We start from the raw sequence: 11,720 nt of genomic DNA, 5'->3' as shown, positions 1-11,720 counted from the left end.
AGTGGGGTTTTTAAGGGTAATTTTAAGGGTAATTTTAAATGATTGGCCTTTTCAAATATTTTCTTTTAATTTGGTTTTAATGTAGATATTTATTGTATTGTGGTTTTATAAGGCTGTGAGCCGCCCTGAGTCCGGTGAGGAGAAGGGCGGGGTACAAATTAAATTATTATTATTATTATTATTATTATAAAACTTGATTATATTAAATTATACAGCCTCATTTATGGAATGGTACAATAATTACAGAGAATTAGTTGAGTATATATGTAAATCAAAACAAAATTGCCTAAGTACCATTAGAAAACTGTTTTCTTGCTATGGTTGTGTACTGAATGAAAAATATGAAGGAATATAATTCAGACCTATTATAAGAAAAATGTAAGTAATCAATATCATAGTGTCAAAAGACACCTTGTTATGGGACTGCTTCAAAGCATAGAAGTTGTGAAATAGTTATGTGTAGTTATATAAGAAAAGGAATTAGCATGTCTCATTTTGATCAGGAAAAAAACTATATACTGCAGAGCATCTTTGTATGTTTTTTAAAAAATAGTATGTAAGATAGAAAACCATTTAGAAATATTCTTTCCATGTCGTCTAGGAAAACAATCTTAAAAAATAGATTCCCATTACAGCTCTGTCTTATCTGGTTGTGCAGATGTAGAACTAGTATTGTCTTCTCCAGCATGATTCTTGTCTGCAGGCTCAAAAGCTAATGAAGCTGAATTTATGCAATATCGTTTTCCAGTTGGATGTGGCCCATCATCAAATATATGGCCAAGATGAGCACCACACTGAAAGAAAAGAAGATAACCTGCGTTCATTCTTAAATGTAGAAAACCTAGTGGGAAAACTTAAGATACATGTATCGTTGTTTGAAAGTTAACATACATGGGCTTTATTTTTAAACTTGTTAAATTGGATTAAATTTAATACAGGGATTTAAAGTGCTGATCTTCAGTCTTTGTTCCTTTTTATTTAGTTCTTTGAGAAACTTATTTTAAACAAATGTTTACAGTTTGATTTCAATTTGTACAAAGTAAATATGCTTATCCACATATCAAACAAAAGGGTCATTTCTTTAACAATACAAATGAGAGTAATGCAAGATGCAACATTGTCTTAAGATTGCCATATTGTTCTTTTCTGTCCTCTTCAAATGAAATTAATTCTTAAGAGGATATTTAACTACAATAAGTAAACACTAAGACACTGTAACATTACAAAATTTAAAAGTGTTTCCTGTAGGTGACTTACTAACTCTATGAAGAAGTCCTACAGAAACTAAAATAACTGTTGGAACAAGAAGTGTAGGATTATTCCATAGAGTTCTGTCAGGATTCAGGAGATCATTTCTAAAAAAAGATCCCTGAGTACTCAAAAGCTTTAACAGAATTTTTATACAGAGAAAATTATAAATAATATGTCATTTTGAGGCAAAATGTTTCATTATAAGTATCACCTTGCTAGTACAATAAAGAACTGTAAGATACACAAAGAAAGGTAGTTTTGAAACATATTAATATGTATTGTTCATATAATTAAACTTTTATAGCTCCCAGCTAGGAACTGCTACTCCAGAGACAGACCTATATTGTCTAGCAAATTTATTTTATATCAAGACAACATTTTCACTTTAGCTATATTGGACTTCTATTTTTTCTTGGAAACTAACATAATAGCATACAAAATATATCTTATTATCTATGCTTTTAATTGATGAAATCCTTTAATAATTTTTCTTGATGTTTCTATCTACTAATCTGCTACTTTATGATTTACTCTCCTGTTAAATAGCCTATTATAATAATGTGCTATTATTACATACCACTGCGAGCTATGTTCTGATTGCTTTGGAATGAAAAGCAGAAAAACAAATCCCAAAAACAGGAATATGTCAAAGTGGTTAATTATATACACACAAATAATTTAACTGAAGGTCTTAAGTAGAAGAAAAATATAAATACATCAGAGCTCCCCATGTAGACTTTTGCCTACAGAGTGTAGTTCTACTAGCACTGATTTGTTTATTTTATGATTTGTTTATGATGATTGCTAATAGGAAAGCTCTGGAAAGAAAAACTGAAAATGACTGTATAATACGTAAGCCCATTTCCTAGCTTGTACAAATGATTACCTTAATATCAATTTTTAAGTAATTCTAGACCACACCGATCTAGAAAACGTATAACAAAACCAAGATCAAACTTAAATTTCAGTTGAAACTAATTCAACTGCAATAAAAAAACTGAGTTAGAATTTTCATTCACCATTGCATTTACTTTTCTAAATGCTTCTACGTATGACTTTCAGTCAAATTTCTTTTGTGTTCTTTTATAGTTAACCATATCTTCCTGTTTCTGGGATTTGTTATTTTGCTCAATAACCTTTTCTCTCTGATAAGTCTGTATTGAGCCATTAATGCTATGGAAGACAGATGATAGTAACAGTCAAAGGAATTAGAATGAGACATATAATGGAAAACAATATTTAACATGATCACTCAAGTATTTTGGCAGAAGGAACCTGAAGATAAGCAGTAAGATACATGAGAATAACTCCTGGGTTTCTGTCAGTACTCTTCCTCAACTATTCATAACATGGAAGTAACACCCACGATCCACATTTTGCATTTAGATTTAAGAGAGCAGAGCTCAGAGGGGAACCTCAAAAGGATGTTTGCCTGAAGGGCAATTTCTAAGCCTTCTGATTTGGGTCACTTACAATGAGGGAAAAAAGTATTTGATCCCCTGCTGATTTTGTATGTTTGCCAACTGACAAAGAAATAATCAATCTATAATTTTAATTTTAATTTATTTTAACAGTGAGAGACAGAATAACAACAAAAATCCAGAAAAATGCATTTCAAAAAAGTTATAAATTGATTTGCATTTTAATGAGTGAAATAAGTATTTGATCTCCTATCAATCAGCAAGATTTCTGGCTCCCAGGTGTCTTTTATACAGGTAACGAGCTCAGATTAGGAGCAGCTTGGTGAGAAGATGACAACAGTTGGTACGATTATTCGCAAATAGTAGAAACACAAAATAACTGTCAATCTCCCTTGGTCTGGGGCTCCATGCAAGATGTCACCTCATGGAGTTTCAGTGATCATGAGAACGGTGAGGAATCAGCCCAGAACTACATGGAAGGATCTTGTCAATGATCTCAAGGCAGCTGGGACCTAGTCACCAAAAAAACAATTGGTAACACACTATGCTGTGAAGAACTGAAATCCTGTAGCACCCACAAGGTCTCCCTGCTCAAGAAAGCACATATACATGCCCGTCTGAAGTTTGCCAATGAATATCTGAATGATTCAGAGGAGAACTGGGTGAAAGTTAGAACAATTAATCAATGGAACAACCTGACTCCAGAAGCTGTGAATGCTCCAACACTGGAAGTTTTAAAGAAGAGACTGGACAGCCATTTGTCTGAAATGGTATAGGGTTTCCTGCCTGAGCAGGGGGTTGGACTAGATGACCTCCAATGTCCCTTCCAACTCAACTCGCTGTGTTAGGAGGAGGAGGAATGCTGCCTGTGACTCCAAGAACACCATCCCCACTATCAAACATGGAGGTGGAAACATTATGCTTTGGGGGTGTTTTTCTGCTAAGGAGATAGGACAACTTCACCACATCAAAGGGACAATGGACGGGGCCATGTACCATCAAATCTTGGGCGAGAACCTCCTTCCCTCAGCGAAGGCATTGAAAATGGGTTGTGGATGGGTATTTCAGCATGGCAATGACCCAAAACACATGGCCAAGGCAACAAAGGATTGGCTCAAGAAGAAGCACATTAAAGTCCTGAAGTGGCCTAGCCAGTCTCCCATAGTCTTAATCCCATAGAAAATCTGTGGAGGGAGCTGAAGGTTCGAGCTGCCAAACATCAGCCTCGAAACCTTAATGACTTGGAGAGGATCTGCAAAGAGGAGTGGGACAAAATCCCTCCTGAGATGTGTGCAAACCTGGTGGTCAACTACAAGAAATGTCTGACCTCTGTGATTGCCAACAAGGGTTTTGCCACCAAGTACCAAGTCATGTTTTGCGAAGGGGTCAAATACTTATTTCACTCATTAAAATGAAAATCAATTTATAACTTTTTAAAATGTGCTTTTCTGGATTTTTGTTGTTGTTATTCTGTCTCTCACTGTTAAAATAAACCTCCCATTAAAGTTATATACTGATCATTACTTTGTCAGTGGGCAAACGTACAAAATCAGCAGGGGATCAAATACTTTTTTCCCTCACTGTACGTACACACTGTTAAATAAAGTTTAACCTAGATAACAATATAGATTCTCATTAGACTTTAATTTTTTATACCTACCAGCTGTCGTGCGTATGACTAGTCAGACAATTGTTAATTTTTGGGTAATTAAGAGTTTGCAAGTCTTTCTATGTGAATGGATAAAATAGAGCTGGTACAAAAAAAAATATCTTTAACAGTATAGCATTTTTGTTGTTTTTAAACTGACCTGAGTGCAGCTTGTCTCAACCCTGTGCATCCCAAATGAGTAGTCATCAGTACATGTAATTGTGTCAGAATTGATTACATCATAGAATGAAGGCCAACCTGAAAAATAAAGAAGGGACAAGAAATTAATCGGGAATGATTTGAGAGTTAAATAAACTTTTGACGGTTTTAATCACAAAAGTGATTCTCAGGCTTTTGCTATACTCTGGATGAGCACATTAAACAGGCAAAGCAAAGCAGTAAGTTTTCACATTGTGAAATATTGTACTATTTATTCTTGTCTTATTTTAGTCCCGTATAGTCTAAAAATGTGTGAACCCTCTAAAGAATTATATTTTTTCATAACTGTCATTTTAAAATGCCCACTTTTGAAGAATCTAAACAAGAAACAGAAAGTTAACAGGCCTCCAAAACACAGGCATTCTTATCAAAGTGAGAGAAAAGGGTTTTCTCAAGCACTCCATTAATTTTCCATCACTTTCTACTTTTAAAAACAAGATTTCTGGTGTAGCATATACATTTCTATGTGCTCCTATTCATGCACATAGGGAATGACTAGAAATGCATGTCATTCTGGCAGGTTTTATATGGAAAAATGTCAAGGACCAATATTTCTCTAACAGGACCTAATAGGGAACAGTTGTTTTTCTCTTCTATCAAAAAAATTAAAAACATTATAGCCATTAAATGCAACTTTGATATGAACTGGGTTTATACAATACAGCCAAAAAGACAGTGTAAATAACATGCTTCATATCTTCCACTCACCTTCACCATTTTTTTTTCTACAAAGATTCTCATGGGAAAGTTAGTATAGCTCCTATACAAAAACTAATGGAAACACTGCATTCCTACTCAGTCATGTAAAACTAATGATTTAAGATTACAACCTAAAATGTATCCTACAAAGTATATCAGATGAGCACATATAGAATTCTATAAAATCATTGAAGATGAACACCAAAATGACACATTTGTCAGGTTGTGGACAGCACCATTAGAGTTGTCTCCATTCCTGCCACTCAATGGAAAAGAGCCAAGGAAAAGTAATCCTATATTTCTGAGGAGGAAAGGGGTCCCCAATAATTGCTTCCGGATTGATTCTCTTATCTACTGCTATAACAGACAATAGGGTTTGGAAGAAGAATGCCTTTATCATGCAAACAGATTGAAACTTGTTCAGTATTGAGAAAACTTTCTGAAAAGTCTTCATTATACTTAAGTGACAAACATCAAAAACTAGTATTAATACATTGAGAAAATATCGTTCTTATGAGAAAAGTTATATTGCAGAAATGCTTCAGATGAGTTTCTTTCCAGTTTTGATATTAATAATCAATTACTGTCTGTTGCAGATTTTTTCACTCGGATTCTGCTCCAAGCCTTTAAAAATTTACTATCCCATTCATATGCTGAAAACTCTTAAAAAAGATAATGTCTCCTTCCAGTCAAACTTAGCTATTGGTAACTATATAAATATTTCCAGGTAGCTTTCTGGTCAATAATAAAGAAATGGTTTGCCTTTTTTATGTAAGCTCGTATATATTTCTATTTCTATTATTACAAATTAATAAATTACAAATGTAGGCAATGAATCTGTACTATAAGCTCCCATTATTTGATGCTTCACAATCTGTTATTGTTTTATTCTTTTTACAAGAATAGAACATACTATGTTAGCTGTACTATTGTTCATTGTTATAGTACAGAAGGTCAAAATAGGTGGGTGTGGGTCTCACCTCAGGGGGAGGGAGATGTTCCAGAAGGCGGAGCCATGGCATAAAAGGCTCTTTTTCTGGCCCCCACCAGCCAAAATTCCTTAACTGACAGGATCCGCAGCATGCCACTCCTGCCAGCATGCCACTCCTGCCAGCATGCGTGGAGCGGGCTAATCCCATCAGGGTGAGACAGTTCCTCAGATAACCTGCATCCATGCCATAAAGGCTTTAGAAGGGATAACCAATACCTTGAATTGGATCCAGAAACAAATTAGCAACCTGTGCAGCTTATGGAACAGTGGTGTAACTTGGATCACCCTAAGGCAGCGGTTCTCAACCTGTGGGTCGCGACCCTTTTGGGGGTCGCACGAGCATTTCACAGGGGTCGCCTAAGACTATAGGAAAACACATATTTCCGATGGTCTTAGGCAGGGCTTGTCAACCGCCTTGTCTCCCTCCCCCCCTCCGCTCCACCTCACTTGTTTGTGGAAAATATGCTGCTTGGCGGCAGTCTGCACGAACTCTACCAAATGTGCCCTGCAGGGGGCGCATGAAGAGCGCAGGCGCAGAGCAAGGCTCCGCCCTCCCCAGAGACTCATTGTGCAGCAACCGGATTGACTTCTTCTCGTGCACGCAGGTCAGCGAAGGGGAGGCCGCCGCAACACCCAACTCCTGCGCCCGTCAGCTGGCGACCCCCGAACTTGCACTTGTCAGCCGGTCTCCTTGGCCATCCCGCCCGTCCTCGACTCCTCCTCCGCCCGTTCATGTCGAACCCGCCGGGGCTTTACAGGGAGAGAGGGAGGGAAGGAGGAAGGGACTCCTCCTCCTCTCCTAAGCTTCAAAGCACGATCGGCTTCCCAAGGGCGCCACAATCCTCACGAAAGCGGGGGGGAGAAGCAAAGGGGCGAGAAAACTTGCGGCGGGCTCGAAGGAGCACTTGTCAGCATTGGTGATGAGAAATTCCCCACAAACCCAGGGAAGGGGTGGAGAAAAGGAGCCCCCTTTGGGAGGAAACCGCCACCTTCTTCTCCTTGGCTTTGCGCTCTTCTGTTCCTCGGCAGCCGGGCTGCCAAGCCTCTGCTGGCTGGAACTTCCTTTCCTTTCCTCCCTCTTGGTCTCTTCCTCCTTCCCTCCCTCTCCCATTGTCCCTTCCTTCCTTCCTTTCCTTCGCCTCCCTCTTTGTCCCTCCTTCCCTCCCTCTCTCCCCTTGTTCCTTCCTTCCTTTCCTTCCTTCCCTCTTGTCCAGGATCGGGGTGAGCCTCTACAGCTGATCCGCACTTCTGCAGAGCAGCCCAGAAGCGCAGATCAGCTGTAGCTGCTCTCCTTGGCTCCTGCCCAGCAAACTTGCTTGAGCTTTGCTAGAAAACATGCCGCTTGCTAATTTAGCAGAACCGCGAATCAGCTGTAGCCCGGTGCTGATCCTGGAGCTTCTGTTAACTTAGCAAGCGGCATGTCTTCCGGCGAAGCTGAGCAAGTGAGCTGGGCAGAGCTCTCCTCTGTCTCTTCCTGTGCACAGGCAGGTTTGCCGGCAGCAAAGCCCCCAGCCATGCTGGTAGCCTATCCCCCTCCCCTTGTCCCTTCCTGGGCACGGAGGGGGGGAGGAAGGAAGGGACGAAGAGGGAGAGAAGTAAGGAACAATGAGGGAAGGAAGGAAGGGACAAGGGGAGAGAGGGAGGGAAGGAGGAAGAGACTAAGAGGGAGGGGAAGGAAAGGAAGGAAAGAAGGAAGGAAGGGACAATAGGAGAGAGGGAGGGAAGGAGGAAGAGACTAAGAAGGAGCTGAAGGAAAGGAAGGAAAGAAGGAAGGGACAATGGGAAAGACGGAGGGAAGGAGGAAGACACTAAGGGAGGNGGAGGGGAAGGAAAGGAAGGAAAGAAGGAAGGAAGGGACAATGGGAGAGAGGGAGGGAAAGAGGAAGAAACTAAGAAGGAGGTGAAGGAAAGGAAGGAAAGAAGGAAGGAAGGGACAATGGGAGAGAGGGAGGGAAGGAGGAAGAGACTAAGAAGGAGGTGAAGGAAAGGAAGGAAAGAAGGAAGGGACAATTGGAAAGAGGGAGGGAAGGAGGAAGAGACTAAGAAGGAGGTGAAGGAAAGGAAGGAAAGAAGGAAGGGACAATGGGAAAGAGGGAGGGAAGGAGGAAGAGACTAAGAAGGAGGTGAAGGAAAAGGAAGGAAAGAAGGAAGGGACAATGGGAAAGAGGGAGGGAAGGAGGAAGAGACTAAGGGAGGTGAAGGAAAGGAAGAAAAGAAGGAAGGAAGGGACAAGGGGAGAGAAGGGAGGGAAGGAAGGCAGGCACCCACCCCAGTCCCATCCCAGAGACCCACAGATTCCCCCCCACAGGCACTCTGCAACCTGAGTGATCAGCTGGCCACGCCCCCTGACCATTGATCACATGACCCTGGGACACTGTGAACGTCATAAGTATGAATCAGTTGTCAAGCATCCGAATGTAAATCACATGACCCTGGGGATGCTGCAACAACAATAAGTGTGAAAAATGATCATAATTCGCTTTTTCAGTGCTGTTGTAACTTCAAACAGTCACTAAGCGAAATGTTGTAAGTCGAGGACTACCTACACTTTCCCATTTTTTCCTTTTTTTTTGGTCAAGTTTTTGATACCCCCCGGCCAGCTGGATGGGGTGTTGGGGGTCACCACAACATGAGGAACTGTATTAAATGGTCGCAGCATTAGGAAGGTTGAGAACCACTGCCCTAAGGCCTCAAGAACTGCCCACATTACTGTGTTCTATACCAGCTGCAGCTTATGGATCCTCTTCAAGGGTAGCCTCATGTAGAAAGTGTTTCAATAGTCCAAAAATGAGATAATCAAGGGTTGAGAGACTGAGCACAGAGAATCCCAATCCAGAAAAGGGTGCCACCGACCCACAACATGAAGTTGCACAAAGGCTCTCCTAGTCACAACTGCCACCTGCTCATCAATCAGGTGTTGCAAGTCCAGGAGAACCCCTAAATTGCATATTAGGTCTGTTTGGGGTTGTGCTACCCATCCAGAACATTTGGTCTTGCCAGGATTCAGTCAAAGCATGTTGTCTCACATCCAGACTCCAACAGCCTCCAGGCACTGTAAGAGGGCAGTAAAAGCATCATTTGGATCACCAGGGGTGGAAATATAGAGTTGGGTATCATACACATACTGATGATACTTCAACCCACGGTGATGAATGATCTCACCCACAACTTCATGTAGATGTTAAAAAGGATAGCAGTACTAAGCCCTGTGGCACACCAAAAGAAGTGTGCCACAGAGTACTATTAGAAATTCTATTAAAAACAGTTTGCCTGGATTGTTAGCTTTTTTTAAAAAAATTAAACTTGTTTTAAAATACAGTTAACAGGGACTTTACAATGAGAAGGTTTATATGTCCCTTGCTCAATTAAGTAAGGCTGACAATAGCAGCAAGAACACTCCTGAAGAATGAAAACATATTTTTCTTCATTTAACAATACCAATATTTATAAAGTTATCAACAATATAGTAGCTTTAGTAAGCTTTATTGTTTAATTAGCTTTAATAACAAAATATTATACATGTTGCAAAATTATAGAATAATAATATTATGTTCACTCCAACATGCTATTCATTATCTCACTAGTTAAAATGCCGTAGTTAATTATATATCTTTGTATTTCAGGCAAGCTATTGAATCGGTTTCATTCTAGCTAAACTATTGCTTTATCTCCTATGTCAGAGATCCCCAACCTTTTGGGCACCAGGGACCAGTTACATGGAGAGAGGTTTTTCCGCGGACTGGAGGGGGCGCGGTTTTGTGTGTTGCCTGCATCCTGCTTTGCTTGTTTGTGCAGACCGGTTGCTGGCATGCCATGGCCCGGTACTAGTCCATGGACTAGGGGGCTGGGGACCCCTGTCCTATGTTACTTTAGATCTTCTAAAAACGTGAGTTAGCTATAGATCTTCAGCATCAAAGGAATTGAATAGCATTGTGTAGAATTATAACCTTAAGCTATAATTTTGAAGTGTCATTTTAAAATATTTCAGTTTTTAAAATTTACTAGCGACCTAGTAATCTCAATCCTAAAGTATTTGATCCTGAATAATATTTTTGTTGCTATCTCAAAATGTAGTTCAATAAAACATCTCACATACTGCCCAAGTTACTGTCTTGCTCCAGGATGCTATAAAAGTGTAGTCTGTATAATTAAGATTGTTCACAGTAAAATATTGTCTCTGGAGGTCCCTCTGCAGTTATTAAAGTTTATGTTATAGAATTTTATCAATAAAATACAGTATCAACTCCACACGAGACAAATTTACTTTTATCATTCAAGTTAAATCAAAGAAAAACTTAATCCTTGAAGAAATTTCTTATTAACATGAATGCAACATTTTTCTCTTTTAAACTACTGCAATTATTCTATGTAATGACTAGGAATATGTTCTAGCCAAAATTAATCATTTTTTTATTGATTCAGTTATTTACAAATTACAAACATGCAATTTATTGGTTTAATTCAGTTTAATTCAAACTTTGGGAGTAACAAAATACTCAGAGAGATAAGCAATTTCAAAATATGAAATGTATTAAAATAATTTCAACAATATGATTAATTTGAACTTTTTCACAAGTCATTACCAGATCAACTCCAGGTAAAAATCACTTCCATTCTCTAAGCAGAGATGGTATTTTTGCTTGTTACTTCTTTCTGCTTGAATTCTGTCAAATGGGTATCGTAACTAGAAATTAACAAAACTAATTATGGGTAGCTAATTTATGATTATAGATGAAAACTGACTATTGATTATGAAATAACGAAACAGTATGAATGACATTATAGCACAGAAGATTTAACCATGAAAGCTTTTCAAGAAAAATATCCTAAACAAATATAACCACACGTGAAGGTGGTATGTAAAGATTATATGCATACAATATAGACAGTGCTTTTTTTGTAAAATAAAAAAAAAAAGTGCCGGAACTCTCACGTCATACAACCTGCCTTGCCTACAAGGTTCCATCCAAAAAAGGTGCCGGAACTCCGTTCTGGGCGTTCTATGACAAAAAAAAGCCCTGAATATAGATCATACCAATTGACTAACCAAAGAACAGATCCAGAATCCAATACTGCAAAATTATCCTCCTTCAATAGTAGGTAGCTCCAATTTATATTAGACAAAATGTGGTCTTTCCATGCCAAATATATGGTAAAAAAACATCTCAACAATTTAATAAAAAAAAATTTTTAAATAAATTTTTATTGATTTTTCATTGAAAAACAAAAACATAAATCTTTTATCACAATATCAACCAAAAAAAGAATCAACACTAATCAATACATTCACGAACGTGTCCGGTGTCCCCCTCCTGCACCACCCTCTCACTTGCCTACACCTTCCTCCTCCCATCCTACCACCACTCCTCCTTCCTCCCTCTTTCCTACCTCCCTTTCTCCCTCAACCATCCCGTCAGTGCAGTTGGGGTATCACCGGGCACCTCCTTAAAAAATCATACATATATATACATATAAATCTATAATACCAACC

The 11,720-nt window shown here is 39.0% G+C and overlaps 1 protein-coding gene across 1 annotated transcript in view; it reads right to left on the bottom strand.

Annotated features, from left to right (window-relative positions):
- Positions 1-201: 201 nt before the first annotated feature.
- The window catches only part of MSRB3 (methionine sulfoxide reductase B3), a 54,743-nt gene continuing 43,224 nt past the window's right edge, over positions 202-11,720 (bottom strand). Inside the window, exons 5-6 of the mRNA XM_015820733.1 lie at positions 4,481-4,578; positions 202-794 (exon numbers count right to left, since the gene is read on the bottom strand). Of these exons, the coding sequence (XP_015676219.1) occupies positions 630-794; positions 4,481-4,578 (263 nt within the window). The 3' untranslated portion in view covers positions 202-629. The remainder of the gene's footprint in view (positions 795-4,480; positions 4,579-11,720) is intronic.

This window comes from Protobothrops mucrosquamatus, unplaced genomic scaffold, assembly GCF_001527695.2.
Source record: "Protobothrops mucrosquamatus isolate PMUCROS unplaced genomic scaffold, P.Mucros_1.0 scaffold_156, whole genome shotgun sequence".
NCBI classification, from domain to species: Eukaryota; Metazoa; Chordata; class Lepidosauria; order Squamata; family Viperidae; genus Protobothrops; species Protobothrops mucrosquamatus.
The sequence above is the reverse complement of the archived record's forward strand: the minus strand, read 5'-3'. Positions and strand labels throughout refer to the sequence as shown.